Source organism: Crocuta crocuta, unplaced genomic scaffold (assembly GCF_008692635.1).
Source record: "Crocuta crocuta isolate KB4526 unplaced genomic scaffold, BGI_CrCroc_1.0 scaffold41, whole genome shotgun sequence".
NCBI lineage: Eukaryota > Metazoa > Chordata > Mammalia > Carnivora > Hyaenidae > Crocuta > Crocuta crocuta.
In genome coordinates, this window is record NW_027529428.1 from 12,135,956 (window position 1) to 12,154,732 (window position 18,777).

The 18,777-nt window shown below is 41.1% G+C and overlaps 1 protein-coding gene across 1 annotated transcript in view; it reads right to left on the reverse strand.

Moving 5' to 3' along the window:
* LOC144227702 (zinc-regulated GTPase metalloprotein activator 1C) overlaps nt 1-3,294 on the reverse strand; it is a 51,146-nt gene extending 47,852 nt beyond the window's left edge. The window contains exon 1 of the mRNA XM_077759421.1: nt 3,048-3,294. Coding sequence (XP_077615547.1) covers nt 3,048-3,210 — 163 coding nt within the window. The 5' untranslated portion in view covers nt 3,211-3,294. The remainder of the gene's footprint in view (nt 1-3,047) is intronic.
* Between the last annotated feature and the right edge of the window lie 15,483 nt (nt 3,295-18,777).

The following is an 18,777-nucleotide window of genomic DNA, read 5'->3' on the forward strand; positions in this document are numbered from 1 at the left end:
CTTAAGGAGGCAGGGCAATGAGGAAATTCTTAGAACCAGTCCTAGTGTGAGACAGACACCCTGAACATGAGTGCAGCACTAGGGAGTGGCAGTGAAAATGGAAAGGAAGAAGTGGATGTTAGAGAATTTTAATAGATTTACTAGCACATAATAAACCGTATTATGAAGCAGGAGACTGTAAGGCACAGTTCATTCCTTCAAGTCTACTATGGGGGCGCCCGCGTGGCTCAGGCTCAGTCGGTCAAGCGTCCGACTTTGGCTCAGATCAGCATCTCAAAGTTTGTGAGTTAGAGCCCCACGTCGGGGGTCTGTGCTGACAGCTTAGAACCTGGAGCCTGCTTTGGCTTCTGTGTCTCCCTCTCTCTCTCTCTCTCCCCCTCTCCCATTCATGCTCATGCGTGCGCTCTCTCTGTCTCTCAAATATAAATAAGTATTAAAGAAAAAAAAATTTTTTTTAATGTTTTATTTCTAGGAGAGAGAGAGAGAGAGACAGCGCGAGCAGGGGAGGGTCAGAGAGAGAGGGAGTCACAGACTGAAACAGGCTCCAGGTTCTGAGCTGGCAGTCCGCACAGAGTCCGACACGGGGCTCGAACCCACGAACCGCGAGATCATGACCTAAGCGAAAGTCAGACGCTTAACCGACTAAGCCACTCAGGCGCCCCTAAAGAAAATTTTTTTAAGTCTACTATGGGCCAGATGTTATGCTGGGCCTTGGTGAAAAGGGCACAAAACAAAGATGAACTGTCTCTACTTTCACAACACTCACAAACACTAAGAGAGTGGGAGATGCAAGGGAATTCTGATCAATAAGAGATAATTATGTCACAGGATTCTACAGTGGATAGGAGATGTACAAGAGGTTATGAAGCACCTAAGAGGGACGTCTAGACAAAGGAGTAACAAAAAAGAAAAGTACTCCAGGAGCTAAAATATGTGGCACCTTTTACATGTAAAAGTGGTTCAGTGTGTCTGGACCACAGTTCTGAAGGCCAGAAAGGCTGTCAAGAGCTGGATCATACAGGACCTTCTGATTCGTGTTAAGGAATTTGAACTGTAAACCAAATGGAAACCACTGATGGGTGTAACACAATCAGTTGACACTTACAAAGATCATTAAGGCTCAAGTACACGGAATATATTAAAAGGAAGCATGACACAAGACTAGTGAGAAAACTTTTTAGAGTATTCCAGGTCGTTGGAATCACAGGAGCAGGAAGATTGGAGGGCAAGACATGAGAGCTCTGGACCTGCTGAGTTTGAGATGTTCACGGGATATCAAAACGGAAACTGAGTGTGAAGTTAAAAGGATGCACAGAGGTGGGAAAAAATTTAAAAGGGAAAGGCCAGAGAAGTAGGTGGAAGAATCAGAAGAAAAATGTGATGTTTCGGGTCGCCTGGGTGGCTCAGTCGGTTGGGCGTCCAACTTCGGCTTGGGTCATGATCTCGCGGTTCATGGGTTCGAGCCCCGCATCGGGTTCTGTGCTGATGCCTTCAGATTCTGGGTCTCCCTCTCTGTCTGCCCCTCCCTAGCTCATGCTCTCTCTCTGTCTCAAAAATAAATGAATGTTAAAAAAAAAAAAAAGAAAAATGTGATGTTTCAAAAAAGAGAAAATAGTCAAGAATAAGCAGTGAAACTATATCCCCTATACTCAGCAACAAGGTTATTGACAAAGTCCTCATTCCTCAGCCTCGGGGCCATTACCTCCAATGCTCTCCTGACCTACAGACAACCAAAATGGGGAGGGCCCCAGGGGCACGTCTGAACCATACCACCTCAGGCAATAAAGTTTCTTAACTTCTTAACAGAGGAGCCCCTGAAAAAATAGTGGGGAAACACCAAAAATAAATTCCTTTCTGAAATTAGTCCTGAGTAAAAAGGAGAAATTCTAAAAAATACATAAATAAAACGCACCAGTGATTTAATCCTTATTTTTAGGCAAAAGGTTCCCCAGGTCTAGGAACAGTATTATCTACCCCAAATCGCTTGGCTTTATTTACAGTTCTTAACTTTCCCCACACGCTTAATATGCTCGTGTATTTACTCTAGCCCTTCTATTAAACTGTAAGGGTTTAAAATAATACTCATCGGACTTTTCCAATAAAGGACCGCCAAGTGTAAACGCACAAACTGTCCTTCAGGAAACTATACGTTTACACACCTATGAATCTAAGGGTCCCTGTGCACTCCTGAATGTCCACAGCTTGAGAAATACAGGTCTTGGAGGGTTGAGACTGTATTCTTACTCCTTCTCCAAGAGTGCTTTGCGGGGCGCCTGGGTGGCTTAGTCGGTTGAGCGTCCGACTTTCGCTTAGGTCATGATCTCGCGGTTCGTGGGTTCGAGCCCCACGTCGGACTCTGTGCTGACTGCCAGCTCAGAGCCTGGAGCCTGTTTCAGTCTGTGACTCCCTCTCTCTCTGACCCTCCCCTGCTCACGCTGTCTCTCTCTCTCTCCTAGAAATTAAAAAAAAAAAAAAAAAGAGTGCTTTGCAAACAGACCTCAATTTAAAAAAAAAAACAACAACGGTCTGAGATAGCAGTCCTCGCCACGAATAGCTGGAAGAGACTGGCTCCAGGTGGAAGGGGAATCTAGAATACCCTTGTGGGCCGGGCATTTTACAGACAGGGCACCCTTTAATGGTAACAGACTTCTACGGACGAGTAAACAAACTCAAACAGGTGACGAATAATACGTCCACTTTCAAGTGCGGTTGACGAGCGTCAGAAAGGTAAGACAACTTGTTAGCGGTCACCGGGATAATTAGGTGGCGGGTGCAGGCCTCTACGTGCAAAGCCAGACCTAGCTTCAAAATGCGAGGTTATCTTTCAAGCTCACGTGATAAATGTGGATCTAATACAAGAAGGGGTCTGGGCATCCCTGAGCCCCGAGATGAGAAGCAACCCATACAGGGAGCAAGTGACCCAGCCCCTACCTCAGAGACATCTGCGGCCGGCCAGAAGGCCCAGCTGCCTAAGGTGAAGAGGCACCGTCAGTCCCCAAAATCCCAGGCTACGTTCACGGCATTTTCTGACCGGGATGGTTAGTTACCTAAATACCCGGTGATAATTGTGACTGGGATCTTAGCGCCGGGGCCACACTTTTCCTCCTCCTCTCTGAGCTTCGTCTCAATGGGGACCAATTCGGGGCAGTCCTCCTCCGCCTGCTCCTCTTCTTCATCCACAGCTCCAGCGGCCGGAAACATCCCGGCCATGCGCACAGTTCGCCTGCCCCCCGTCCCCGGAGCGTGGACCAAAACACCGAAAGGCAGCTGCGCACGCCGGCCACGCCACGCCGGGCGCGTCCTTGACGTCATTACGCCGCGACGCGTGGCTCCTCCCAACCCCGCCCCGATTACCTGGGCCCCGGCCGAGGACCGCCTCCTCTTAGCCACGCCCCCAGAGGAGCTGGGCACACCCCTCCCGGGCGTGCTCTCTGAACCTGAGCGAAGCGGGGCGGAGTTAGGGCTCCAGCCTCTGACCACGTCCCGGGTAGTAGGATCCCGGAGTGGGTAGCCCGACCTATACAGTCCCCGTAGAGAAGTGAGACTTTACCAACTTGACATTTTTTTTGTCTCATTAAAAAATTTTAATTCATAGAGGAAAGAACGAGAAGCTATACTACTGCTATATTAATGGTAATTTTTCTACCAAAAGGAATAACCAGTAAAACTTTTTCTTTTTTATAATTACATACTTTACATGTGTATCCAACTTTTTACAATCTACATGCACTGCTTTTATTTATTTTTCTCATTTTTTTATTTGGATTCAGGTAACCTGGGTTCATTTATCATATTCTTTGGTTCATGGCATTCTCATCATTAATCCATAGGTAGCCCTCCTTTATAGTTCGATGTTTACAGTGAATGCCTTTGACCTCATCCCTAGTCCAGAAACATTACCAACCAGTTATATCTGCCTATATGGGGCCAGTATTCTATTCCAATCCTCTGCCTCTTCCCTAAGATAGTAACCATGGGCATGAATTGATTTGGGGGAACTGATCATTCCTCCCTTTCCAATTTTATCACATATATAGGTACATAGACAATATGCTGTTTAATTTTGGCTTGTCTTTGAACTTCGCGAAAAGAGTATCATACAGTATGTAATCTCCAGGGGTTATCTATATTTTCAAGTTTTCAGTTGTGTGACTATACAGCAATTCATTCTCAATTCTTTTCAGCTTTTGCTCTACGAACAGCATTCAGTGCCCCTTCAGCACTGCATTACTGCCTGAACAGAAGCTGTTACAGCCCTGACCACAGTCCCTTCCACATTTCTCATTTCCTCACAGGGCTCTGACAGAACGTTATACTAACATTTCTTTTTTTTTTTTTTAATGTTTTATTTATTTCTAGGAGAGAGAGAGAGAGACAGCGTGAGCAGGGGAGGGTCAGAGAGAGAGGGAGTCACAGACTCTGAAACAGGCTCCAGGCTCTGAGCTGGCAGTCAGCACAGAGCCCGACGCGGGGCTCGAACCCACGAACCGTGAGATCACGACCTAAGTGAAAGTCGGACGCTTAACCGACTAAGCCACCCAGGCGCCCCAATATACTAACATTTCTTATCTCACCGAGAACCGGTGCACCACAAAGCCGCCTGAGTCAAGGTGACTGGCAAATATTGCTGACAGTATATAGCCTCGGTCAGAGCAAAAGGCGTTCTAGACAGTACAATGGTCAAAGGTTAAAGACACTCGAATTGTTCATCATTGGATGAATCAGTAAACAAAAGGTGGTACATCCACACAGTGAAAAATTATCTCACTTAATTAACAGGGATGAAGTACCTGCTATAAGATGGAAAAAGTATTATGCTAAATGAAAGAAGGCATTCACAAAACACCACGTATTGTATGATTCCATTTATGTGAGATGTGCAGAGTAAGCAAGTCTATGGAAACAGAAACTAGATTAGTTGTTACCAGGGACGGGAGGGACTGAGAGAACTGACTGCCAATGTGTACATTTTGGGGGTGAGGAAAATGTTCTAAAATTAATTGTGGTGATGGTAGCACAACTCTGAAAATACAAAAAAAATTGAATTGTATACTTGAAATAGGTGTATTGTATGGTTTGTGAACGTTATTTCAATAAAGCTGCTATTTTTATTTTTTTAAAGTGCTTATTTACTTGTTTTTGAGAGAGAGCAAGTGCACGTGAGCGGAGGAGGGGCAGGGAGGACTCCCAAGCAGGCTCTGAGCAGTCGGTGTGGAGTCGAACATGGGGCTCTATCTCACTATTTTATTAACTTTTCAAAATTTAACAAGCTCGTATCTGAAGAGGTGAGGGTTTTTATATATTCAGATATACTGCTTGCGATCTCAGCTCTCCCTACATGTGTGACTGTTTTTACTTCTGTCTTAACACAGGACTTACTGCTTTTATCCATTCTGTTATGAGTGAGACTTTGTTTTTGCTGTTTAATCCCAAATGACTTTTAATAAGAAAAAGAAAAAGAAGAAGAAGAAGAAGAAGAAGGTGAAATCCTAGGTATAATATTGTAGAACCTAGTACATCTTCAAATGTAACTTTAAAATTCCTTCTATTTTACAATTTTATTTAGTTTTCAGTTGCTTTGTGGTAAAACAACGATGACAAAATACCAATGTATGGATCCCTTACCATCTGATAGGCATTGTGTTAGGCACATTAAATGCATTATCTCATTTAATTTGGCAGGATAAATTGTATCCGACTGTCCATTTTATAGACAAGGAAACTAAGCCTTAGGAAAGTTAAATATCTTGCTCAAGGTCATACACTTAGTAAGTGGCAGCCCAGGGGGCTCGATCCAGATTTGTCTGACACTGAATCTCATGCTCTTCTAAACAAAGATCTTCAAACTTTTTCTGTAAAGAGCGAGGTAGTAAATATTTTAAGTTTAACAGGTCAACAGCCAAAGTCAAGGATATTATGTAGGTACTCACATAAAAAGAGAGAACGAATTTCTGCAAATTTTGAAATTTGAACTTGATCTAATTTTCATATGTCATGAAATACTATTCTTTCATTCTGAGCTTGCAGACAGTACTCAAAGAGGTAGAGAGCCACAGTTCACCAACTACAGATCTAAGCTATAGGTACTGCCTTGTTAAGCTGCATTAAATGAAATTTTGCAAAAATAGATCATCCTTGTTATTTTTTTTATTTCTTTACTATTTTTTTAATAGCATCCTTGCTATTTTAAGCTCAGTTTATAAATCATTCACCATTGCAACAACTGCTTGCCCTCAAAGAGCTAGATACCGCTGTTACCACCGTATTAATATTCAAAGGAAGGTCTGAAGCTGAGAAGCTTCAACTCTTTCTCCAAGGAAACTGATACCCAGTCTCAGAGGGACCCGATTTAGGCAGGACTCGAGTCTGCCCAGCTGTAGGAACCCTCTTGCATTGGAGCAGGGCAGCTGGCTTCCTGCAAGTCAGCTTCACGGAAATAACCCAGCCTTAAGTCCTTTGGCACAGCTCCCTGGTCCTGGCTTTGCCTCATTTTACTCCTTTGAACAGTTTTGAGAGTTTCCATGAGAAAATGGAAAGACGGTAGCTATATCCAAATCAGAGGAAAGCTAAAAATAATGCCAGCTTGGTTTTGCTTTTCTTTCTTTCTTTTCTTTCTTTCTTTCTTTCTTTCTTTCTTTCTTTCTTTCTTTCTTTCTTTCTTTCTTTCCTTTCTTTTCTTTCTCTCTTTCTTTCTTTCCTTCTTTCTTTCCTTCTTTCTTTTCTTCTTTCTTTCTTTCTTTCTTTCTTTCTTTCTTTCTTTCTTTCCTTCTTTCTTTTTTTCTTTCTCTTTCTTTCTCTCTTTCTTTCTTTTTCTTCTTCTCTCATCTTGCAACTTCCTGCAAAGGAAAGAACACATTAATGGCCAGCAATAACTATTGGTTTAGAGAAAAGGAAACTTAAGGTTTCAAAATTAACCCACTTCCTCTTACCTAGCTGTGGTTGGTAAACAAACAACAAACAAATAAAATAGTTCTTAACCACTCGATTTATTTGCTACTTTTTCCTAGGTGCACTTGAACTTAGTGGGAAGGTCTCTGAAAGGCCAGAAGCCAAAGGCTTTTATTTTTGTGACCGCTTTAGTTAGGATAGAATATCAATATTCAAATATCATATAGCCCTCTGTTTAGACATAAAACTCTTGTAAGGACATGAAATAATATTCTTTCCCCAGAATGCTTCCTTTAGCACACTTACTCCTTCTATGAGCAACCTTTACAATCACTGGCAAGTGAAATAGGTCCATTTTGGTGTTTTTAGAGAGTATAACTTTCATTTCAAAGGCTGTCAGTAATATTACTTGAGCTCATTGTCTTAGGCTGTTCAATCATACTGTAATTAATATGGCTTAATTACAGCCTGGTCACTTATAAATCAGTTTCACACTCACACACAAGAACACAGTATTTAAAGCCTGCTAGCTGGTCAACTCGAGTGGTGCCCTAATCTCTCCAAAATATACTAATATACCCCGAGGCAAGGAACAGATGTAGAGCAACACTTAAAAAAAAAAAAAGTCATGCAATGATTGTGTTATAATAGTTTAGGAGACCGTCTAAATAATATCCTCTTTTCTTGTCAATGGACATTCAAAAGTGACATTTGTGGCTTTCATTTTACTTTCTAACTTTTATAGTTTTAGAGAGAAGCCAAAATCCATGGGCACTTATTCATGATTTCTCAAATGTAAGTAAAAAACACAAAAATCAAGTACCTTCCTTCTTCCTTCTTCTTCCTATTCCTTCAAATCCCCTCCAAGAGTGTTTAGTCGCACTTAACTGAAATAGTATGCTATCAGCGAAGCCGGATCTTCCCAGTTTCAAGCTGGTATCTTGATTCCTATAGCTTGCCTCTCAATTAGTCATGTACTCACTTATGTTGAAAGAACCATGAATTCTTTTCAGATTGATTTACTTTCCTCCTATTATATTAATGTTTCTATTGTGGCCTTGAGTACCAATGTAGATGGCTCTAAATACATGGCAGCACGTATTTTCAAGCCACCCACCCACCTCCATACTTACATCTCAAACCACATAAATGTTTATTTATTCTTGAGAGAGAGAGAGAGACAGAGACAGAGCACAAGCAGGGAGGGAAAGAAAGAGAGGGAGACACAGAGTTCAAAGCAGGCTCCAGGCTCTGAGCTGTCAGCACAGAGCCCAAACAGTGGGTTCAGTGTCTGACTTCAATTCAGGTCATGATCTCCTCCTTCCTAGGTTTGAGCCCACAGAGCCAGATGCAGGGCTTGAATCCATAAACCTCAAGATAGTGACCTGAGCTGAAGTCAGAGGCTCAACCAACCAAGCCACCCAGGCGCTACAAAAAATATAGGAAAGTATTCTAATAAGCTAAAGCTTGTACACGTGATAATAAACTTTGTTCTCATTCCAGCTTGGTATTTGACAGTTGTTGGCTTCTCTTAGTAAATTAGTTCATTTATCTTTTCATGAAATATTAAGGTTTAAGTTCATAACTTCCTATCAACAGATCTAGGTTACTTACAATTAATGTGATTCTATGCATGTACTGTATTTCTTTTATAACAAGCTCAGATTTTGCATTGTGTGTTTACTACGCACTTATATAATTTAATTGTAGTTTGTGAGTTTTGGGCAACAGTGTACAATACATGGCTTAAATTCATGGCTGAGTTGCTGTTTGCAGAAAGATTGAGTTTACATATTGGGTCTTGATCACAGTGCTGTTTCTTGCTTGAGTTATAACTCACCTCTTCAAAGCCCAGAGCAGCACTACTGGAAAGTATTAGCAAACAGAATATTTTACTGTACATTTTTATGGCTAGGTGGTTCTTTTAACTTGATCCATTTTTCTTTATGAAAGTTTCTAAATCCCACAAGCTAGCGATGTGGATGGCAGGAAAAGTTAAGCTTTGGCACACTTCCTTAAGCACTGGTAAGTACAAAGTATATATAGAAATGGAATTTATGTGACGATGTATAATTATTAGGACACAACTTGTTAACGGGGTTGTCTTTGAGGGAGAGGAAATAGGGAAGGTGATATGCGTGGCAGACACAATGAGGAAGAAGAAGCAAGCCCTTTACCCCGAAAGAAAAAAAAAAAATTAAAAATAGCACGTAAAAAATACACAAAATTTTTTTGACTGTATGACAATATAATCCTGTCTAGATAAAATTAAATATATTTGAATATGCAATTGACCCTTGAAACAAATGGGCATTTTCAACCTCATGCTGTTGAAAATCTACACATAAATGTTGACTCCCCCAAAACTTAATTACTGATAGCCCAATGTGGGCCAGAAGCCTTGCCAATAACATAAAAAGTCAATTAACACATATTGTTACTATATACTTTATTCTTACAATAAAATAAGCTAGAGAGAAGAAAATTGTATTAAGAAAAGCATGAGAGAAAATACATTCACAGCCAAACTTGTGTTGTTTAAGGATCAACCATCTAAAGGTATGTCTACGCTGATATCTGCGTGTGGCAGCAATATGCCTAGAAGGGCATAGCAGAGACTATCTCAGGGAAGCAGGACAGAGACAGACAATGGGATAAAGGAAAGGTGGTTATCTTTTATTTTTATTTACTTTTTTTTAATGTTTTATTTATTTTTGAAAGAGAGATCACGAGTGGGAGAAGGGCAGAGAGAGAGGGAGATACAGAATCGGAAGGAGGCTCCAGGCTCTGAGCTGTCAGCACAGAGCCTGACACGGGGCTGGAACTCATGAGCTGTGAGATCATGACCTGAGCTGAAGTCGGACGTTTAACCGACTGAGCCACCCAGTCTCCCCTTATTTTTTTAAATACACCTTTGTATCATATTCTTGGCTACAAAAGGGATCTATGCTTTTTTAATCTGAGAATTCAACTTTTTAAAATAAATAGGAGTAAGAATAAATTTTTTAAAATAAATCAACAGCCTTTTTATGAAAGACAAATTGTAAAATATCTATCAAAATACTAATTGCATACATCTTTTGACCTAGACATTCTATTCAAAGGTATTTATTCTATGTATATGCAGACATTCATGACATTGCTAGTGTTCCTGTTCAAAAGGTAAAATGTTGGAAACACCCTAACTTTCCACATGTAGGGAAATAGCTAAATAAATTTGGTTCATTCATACGTTTGAACATGATGGCAAGGTAAGGATTTGCATTGTATTTACATATGAAACTGTTCGAAGCACCTTTATTTATTTTTAATATTTTTTCATGTTTATTTACTTTTGAGAAAGAGAGAGAGACAGAGCACAAGTGGGGGAAGGGCAGAGAGAGAAGAGACACAGAATCCGATCCAGGCTCTGAGCTGTCATCACAGAGCCCATCGTGGGGCTCGAACTCACAAACCATGAGATCATGACCTGAGCTAAAGCTGAATGCTTAACCAACTGAGCCACCCAGGCTCCCTAAAGCATCTTTAGTTTGAATAGCCTCCAAGAAAAAATTGGACAAAAAGAGTAAATGGAACATTCTGGTTAATAAGGGAATCTACAGGGGCGCCTGGGTGGCTTAGTCGGTTAAGCGTCTGACTTTCGCTTAGGTCATGATCTCGCGGTTCGTGGGTTCGAGCCCCACATCGGGCTCTGTGCTGGCTGCCAGCTCAGAGCCTGGAGCCTGTTTCAGTCTGTGACTCCCTCTCTCTCTGGCCCTCCCCTGCTCACGCTGTCTCTCTCTCTCTCTCCTAGAAATAAAAAAAAATTAAAAAAAAACATTAAAAAAAAATAAAGGAATCTACATTAAAACGTGGTGAATTTTTTTCATCACAAGTGTGGTAAATTCATATACAGCTTAACTGAAAACATTTAATAGCCTGTAATATATATATTCCATACATTAAATGAACAATTGGGATTTCCTTTAGCGAACATGTTTATAATTTCATGACATGCCTTAAAGTTAAAGGTTATATTCTGGGAGATTAAATAACTTTTGAGTTAACAACCAACTCACCTAGAAAGCTACTTGCTGTTTTTCAGTAAACATTGAGAAGAAAAATTAATATATTATAGAAAAACAGAGCACACACAGACCTATGCCCTATCTGGCCAGTATTCTTCATGCAAGGTGCTTCTGTGGCCACCAGAATGTCAATGCTCACTTTATTACCTTCACTGAGCAATATAATAATCAAAGCAGTACTTTGAATTCTAAAAACTCCATAAGATTCTGTCTTGCCAAGTTTTGCATGAAACTTGCATGAAAATGCCAAGTTTTGCATTGTGGCCTATAATCTGTCTTTAAAAAAAATTTTTTTAAGTGCAATTATCAAAAGCAGGAGAGTAACATCAACACAATGCCAGTGACCAATGTGCAGGCAATATGCAAATTTTGCTGGATGCCCCACTAGCATCCGCTTTCTGGACCAGAATCCAAAACAGGATCTCACATTACACTTAGTTAACAGATCTCTTTATTTTTTATTTAAGATTTTATTTTTTAAAGTCATCTCTACACCCAGCATAGGGCTCCAAGTCACAACCCCAAGCCCAAGGGTCGCATTCCCCACTGCCTGAGCCAGCCAGGCACCCCTACATCTCTTTAATGTACTTATTCAGGGGCATTGTTCTATCTCTTTCATGACTTTGACACATTCAAAGAATACTCGGTCAGTTATTTGCAGATTTCCCTCAACTTTGGTTTGTCTTCTGCTTACTCAGGATTAAATTCAGGTATGCATTTTTGGCTACAATATCACAAGTCGATGTTATATCCTCTGTGCATCACTTCAGAAGGTACCTGATATCCATACATCCACTTACTGGTGATGTTAACTTTGATCACTTGGTTCAAATGGTGTCTGCCAGTTTCTCCACCCTAAAGTTACTATTTTCTGCATTATAGTCAATAAGTATCTAGCAGGGAGGCACTTTGAGACTATGTAAATATCTTATTTTTCATCATCTTTTAACCCACTAATTTTATCATCCATCATTCTTTTTTAAAATTACAGCTTTAGGGGCGCATGGGTGGCTCAGTCAGGTAAGCATCTGACTTCGGCTCACGTCATGATCTCACAGTATGTGGGTTCAAACCCCGTGTCAGGCTCTGTGCTGACAGTTCAGAGCCAGGAGCCTGCTTCCAATTCTGTCTCATTCTGTCTGTGTCTCCTCTACTTGTGCTCTGCCTCTCTCTGTCTCTAAAACATAAATAAATGTAAAATAAATAAAATTTAAAAAATAAAATAAAATAAAATTACAGGTTTATTAAGGTATAGTTTCCCTAGCAAAAAATTCTCCCATTTTCAGTGTATAGTTCAAGAGTTTTAGTCCATTTATAGAGTTGTGCAACAATCACTACAGTCTGGTTTTAGATCACTTCCATCATCCCCGAATTTGCCTTTCTCTACCTTGGGCCCTGGGCCACTATGGATCTACTTTCTGTTCTTATTTGTACAATACGTAATTATTTCTCATTGATTTGCTTCATTTTTACCCTTGTTCATCTGCACACTACCAGACATAGATGCTGTAGGAATGAGAAGACTTGCATCGAACACATTGTTTGGTACATGCAGCGACACAGGACGCTGATAAGGCTGGAAGTCAAGAGAAATGATGAGTCATTAATTGATATCAGACTAAAAATGGACTTTGGATATTCTACCTATCAGCAGGACCTAAATGATCCAGGTATTAGAGCTCCAGTAAATTTGTAAAAGTCGTCCCCAGTTAAATCACCTCTCTGAATATGTGAAGTCAAAGGCATAATCTCTGATGCCTTGTAAACACTAAGTAATTCTGATTTTATCACATCAATGTGCCTTGGGAAAATGTTAAGGTCCAGAGGTTTTGTTTCTTTGTTTTCTTTTGTTCTGGCTTGTTAGTTTTATAGATCTTTGCTCCTTGGTTTGCTGTTTAAAATTATTTTCATCCGGAGCCAATTTTACTAACCCAGTGCAATATAATTTCAGGGATATTAGGTCTCTCCCACACCCTCCAGGAGAGGATGAAAAAGCTTCATCGGTTTCATTGGCAGTATATGGACCAAATATAACCCACAGCTATGTTTTTTTCATAAAGTGGTGTTTTAAAAATCAGGACATTTACATTCCTGAGAACTTATCTGGCTTCTCTCTCTCTCTCTCTTTTAAAAATTTTTAAAAATGTTTATTTATTTTTGAGGGAGAGAGATAGAGCATGATGAGGAAGGGTCAGAGAGAGAGGGAGACACAGAATCCAAAGCAGGCTCCAGGCTCCGAGCTGTCAGCACAGAGCCCAACTCAGGGGTTGAACCCATGACCGTGAGATCATGACCTGAGCCAAAGTCACACAATTAACTGACTGAGCCACCCAGACGCCCCCCATATCTATATGGCTTCTCTTATAAACATCCTTAAATTTTGTGATTTTTTTTAGTTTATTTTTTTAAAGTTTCCATATTTGTTTTTAAGAGAGAGAGAGCATAAGCAGGGGGAGGGGCAGAGAGAGAGGAAGAGAATTCAAAGCAGGCTCTGCACTGTCATTGAAGAGCCCAATGCAGGGATGGATCCCACGAACCCCGGGACCATGACCTGAGCTGAAACCAAGAGTTGGACGCTTAACTGACTGAGCCCCCCAGGGTCCCCTGTGACACATATTTTTATAACTGGATCTAAATAGGGGTGATCCACTTGCAGAACAGAATCCACGTCCTTCATTTTGCTGCATCCCCACTAATTCCCCACCTAATCTTACATCACTTAGTTAGACTCACCTAGTTAAGCTCACTGCATCACTTAGTTAAGCTCTTTGCCTAGCCCCGTTGGGCATTTGTGCTTGCCGTCCTAGGTTTAAACCAGAGCCACGTTTGTGGATGTTGGTTTTTGTTTTTAACTGAGCCTCAACCAACAGATAAGTCTCACTCGTCTTAAGTGTGCAGATTAAGGACTTTTTTTGACACAAACACAGTAATGGGAAATTTTAACTTTTTTCCTGATCTCACCTACCCAGAGCACACCCAATACACAGCACTATTTCTATTTTTTCACACTTCCAACATACTTGTCTTGGTTAGATTAATATTTATTTTAACATTATTGAACATGTGTAAATGATATTCACAGTGGAGCCTCATGGTGTCCTATGTTTTTTACCTGCTCAACTTTTCATTTTCCCTGAAATTGATACTTTTCTTGTTTCTGTTTATGTAGTTTTGTTTGCTTCCTCTTCTGTACTTACCACTAATTTACCTCAAACTCTTATACACGTGTCTAAATGTCCTTTTCCTATGTTCAAATATATCAGGCATTCTTTTAATTTCACATTGTTAAAAAAATCTATCCCAGGGTCCATAACACCTTGATCTTGGACTTCCAGCCTCTAAAACTGTGAGGTGATGACTTTCTGTTATTTAAGCTACCCACCCTGCGGTATATTGTATGAAAGCCAGCCATCAAATGCATGCTGTTTGGAAATGGTACAATAATGTTCCTTGGGGTAGTCTAATTTCATCTATTATCTGGACACTCAGTAGCTCTTACAATCTGCAAACTCATGCCCTCTCTCTGGAAATATTTTGTTGACAGTTTCCTTCCTTTGGTTTTCTCTGTCTCTCATTATGGAGCTCCTCTAATGCAGCTATTGAACTTCTTATTCTGATCTTCTAATTTTCTTTTTTTTCAACTCTTTTTTTTCTCCATTTCTTTCTTTTTGCTCTACTTTCTGGGAGGTTTGCTCAACTTTATCATGCAGACTTTCTCTGAATTTTTTAAAAAATTTATTTATTTTGAGTGAGGGAGAGAGAACTTGAGCAGGGGAGAGGCAGAGAGAGAGAGAGAGAGAGTCCCAAGCAAGCTCTGCACTGTCAATGCAGAGCCTGACTCAGGGCTCAAATCCATGAACTTCAAGATCATGACCTGAGCCAAAACTAAGAGTTGGCTGCTTAACAACTGAGCCATTCAAGAACTCCTCTCTGAATTTTTTTTATCCTGCTATCATATATATTTTTAATTTCACAAAGCCCTCTTTAATTCTATGAATAGTCCTTTTAAAAATTACATAATATTCTTGTTTCCTGGGTGCAATATCACCTCTTATCCAACTGTGCATATTACCAATAGTTTTCTTTTTTAAAATATTTTTAAATGTTTTATTTATTTCTGAGAGAGAGAGAGAGACAGTGTGAGCAGGGGAGGGTCAGAGAGAGAGGGAGACACAGAATCAGAAGCAGGCTCCAGGCTCTGAGCTGTCAGCACAGAGCCCAACACAGGGCTTGAACCCACGAACTGTGAGATCATGACCTAAGCGAAAGTCGCATGCTTAACAGACTGGGCTACCCAGGCGCCCCTAGTTTTCTGATCCCATTAGAGTCTTGCTTTTTTCCAAGTTGCTTTTGTTTTGGTCTTCATCTTTTTTTTTTTTTTCTTTTTTTTTGAGAAGGGAGGTACATATGAGTGTCAGGCAGGGGGAGGGGAGAAAGAATCCCATGAGAAGCAGAGAAAGAGATGGGAGGAAGTGAGAAGCAGGGCTCACCTGGGGCTCATGTTCACCGGAAGTGGGGTGTAAACTCACGATCTGAGCCAAAGTCAGATGCTTAACCCACTGAGCCGCCCAGGCACCCTGATGAGAGGGGAAAAAAAAAACCTCACTAAAGGTTTCATAAAGGCCTGATTTATAAAGGGAAGCCTTCTAGATTTCTCTGTAAGTTAGTATGACTGGCATAAACTTTGTTTAAACCAGAAGCGTGTCGTATGGCCCGCCAAGCAGACATTGTAGGTCTGCCTTATGAGTACCTAAAGGAAAACAACCTTTTCTTTAAGACATCCATCAGTGCCCCTCCCGCCTTGACTTTAAATCTTGTGATTCCTGCCTCTATGTTGATTTATAATCTTCTGAGCTTTTACAAAATGTGAAAAAGTATATAGCCCTGTAAAACTTTTCATTCTCCAGAGCACTTTCTTCCCTGGGAAGAGCGTGTTTCCTGGGCTCAAATAAAACTCTTTGTTTCTTTTTAGAGATTCCCAAAGATCTGTTCCACACTTTCGTGTTGGTGGGTTTCCCTAAATGTCTGCTAGTTTTCGGTTGTCTGCTCAAATTTAGGAGTGAGGTACTAAAAATGCTTTCCGGAAGTTGTGGTCCCAGGGGTGAACCTCCTTGACTGCCAGCTTCCAGTTTCGGGTACTCTGGGTCATTTGATTGGGGGGCTCTTGATGTCAGTCCCATCATGTCTTTCCCCTCCACGTGGTCAAATACCCCAGTCAACATGCCAATCTCCAGTGTTCAGGAATCAGAATGGAGGCAAAAGACCTCCGCTTTTACTTGGTTACCAGAGTTTCCATAAATGGTCTTAGAAACCACCACCCTCCTGTTCACAGGGCTGAATCCCATCCCCAAATGTGCCAAGCATGTTCCACAAAGTGATTCTCTACACTTACCTTATCTGGCCTCTGCGACGCAGGGAGGGGGGAGAAGGAAGGTAAATGGCTCTACGGTGTTGGAACAGGCATCTATCACTTAAAGTGCTTCTTCAATATACTTACAAACCAATTCCTCCTGTTTTTAACACCACGTTCTCCGAGTTTCCAAAGGTAGTCACATTCCCACACCTTTTGGGAGGTCTGTGATGCAATCAGGCACTCACTAGGTCTCTCTAGACAAATTTAGGGGTCACTTTTCTCGGATCCAATGAGATACCTCTTGGGGTGCCTGAGTGGCTCAGTAGATTTAGCGTCTGACCTCCTCTCAGGTCACGATCTCACAGCTCGTGAGTGTGAGCCCTGATTCAGATTCCATGCTTCCCTCTCTCTCTGCCCTCCCTCCCCTCGCGCTCTGTCTCTGTCTACCTCTCAAAACCAAATAAACCTTAAAAAAATTATGTTACCTCTTCTCTGTATGGCTTCTAAATTCCTAAGTCTTGTTTTGTCTTCCCTCCTAATCTCATTTTCACTGTGGGTTTCTGCCTGAAAGCAATGAGTATTTTACTGTCATTTTATTAGGTTTCAGAAGAACACCAAAGGCAATAACAAATATCCAGCTGATCTCCCTACCCAGAAATCCACTTTGCATCTTCACAAGGGAACTCAAAGCTCACTCAGGAGTGTTTGAAAACAACCAGACCTGCTTTTTTATAATTCTGCTGTTGGCCAACTGTGTCCCTGGAACATACATTACTGCTCTGACTCGTGCTTTTATCCAAGCAACCACAAGTTCATTCACTTTTATGGCTCACTCGTCCATGGAAAAGGAAGAGAATTGCTAGTAGATTTAACTCTAGCCAAAGGGACCTTGTAAAACTCTTTTTATCTTCTAGGGTTTGGCCTTTGAATACTGATCCTCCCTTCAACTCCTGATTTTCTTCCAAATTAACAAAGCCTCCAATTTAAAAAAATTAAGTTTATTTATTTTGAAAGAGGTAGAGACTGCGTGAGTAGGGGAGGGGAGAGAGGGAGTCCCAAGCAGGCTCTGCACTGATGGTTCAGAGCCTGATGGGGGGCTTGAGCTCATGAAACTGTGAGATCATGACCTACACTGAAACTGAGAGTCAGATGCCTAACCTACTGAGCCACCCAGGGCACCCAAAGCCTCCAAATTTTGAGCGCTCAGTATGTGCTGGGAACTGGGTTAGACACATTAAAAAAAATTTTTTTTTAATGTTTATTTTTGAGAGAGAGAGGGACAGAGCATAAGTGGAGAGGGGGCAGAGAGAGATGGAGACACACAGAATCTGAAGCAGGCACCAGGCTCTGAGATGTCAGCACAGAGCCCGACACGGGGCTCGACCTCTTGAAGCTCGAGATCATGACCTGAGCTGAAGTCGTGCACTTAACCAAGACCCACCCAGGGCCCCTGGGTTAGACACTTTTATATACATTATTTCCTTTAATCCTTCCTACAGCCCTATAATCTCCACACTGTTCCCATTTTATATGATGAGAAAAAATGGCTCTGAAAAGTTAAAGGATTTGTTCAATTTCACATGTCTGTTAAGTGGTGAAGCTGGGATTTGAGTCTAAATTGGCCTGACTCCTGACCCATTTCTTTTTCTTCTTCCTTTTTTAAATGTTTGTTTGTTTGTTTGTTTGTTTTTAGAGAGAAGAGGGGAGAAACAGAGGGAGAGAGAATCTCAAGGAGGCTCTGCGCTGTAAGCAGAAAGCCTGACGTGGGGCTCAAACGCACAGACCGTGAGATCATGCCCTGAGCCAAAACCAAAAGTCAGACGCTTAATAGAATGAGCCATCCAAGCACCCCCTGACTGATTTCTATTCTGGTATGCTGTCTTAATGATCGTTTCTGTCTGGATTTTTGAGTGTTTATTTTCATGTCCCCAGCTGATTTAATTATGTTCCCCTCTCCTTTTTTAATTCAATGTTTATACTATATGTCCTATGTCAGTTAATGGCAACTAGTCGCTTCAGCCTTTGTGAATGTCTACACCACCCTCTAACCCTAACTATCTAACGTGTATCTAGCTGCCCACCTTAGGTATCACTTCCTTGGGGAAAGATTTCATGAGCTACCAAAGATTGATTTGGTGCCTTTTGTGGGCTTCTATTATACTTACAGAATCCTATAGCACATATACAAGCAGCGATTACCACGTCCATAAGCCGTTTACTTATCTATCTCTCAACTGCACTAAACTCTAGGCTCCTGAGGACAGTGGAATATTGTCCTTATTCATGTGACTCATCTATAGCCTAATGCAATGCCTACTACACAGCAGGCGCTCCTTAAATATTTTGTTGAATGAATAAATAAATGAGTAAAACTTTCTATACACTCCAGTCTGAATGAAAAAAATTCTAATTTAAAATAATGTTTTAGGGTTGCCTGGGTGGCTCAGTCGGTTAAGCGTCCGACTTTGG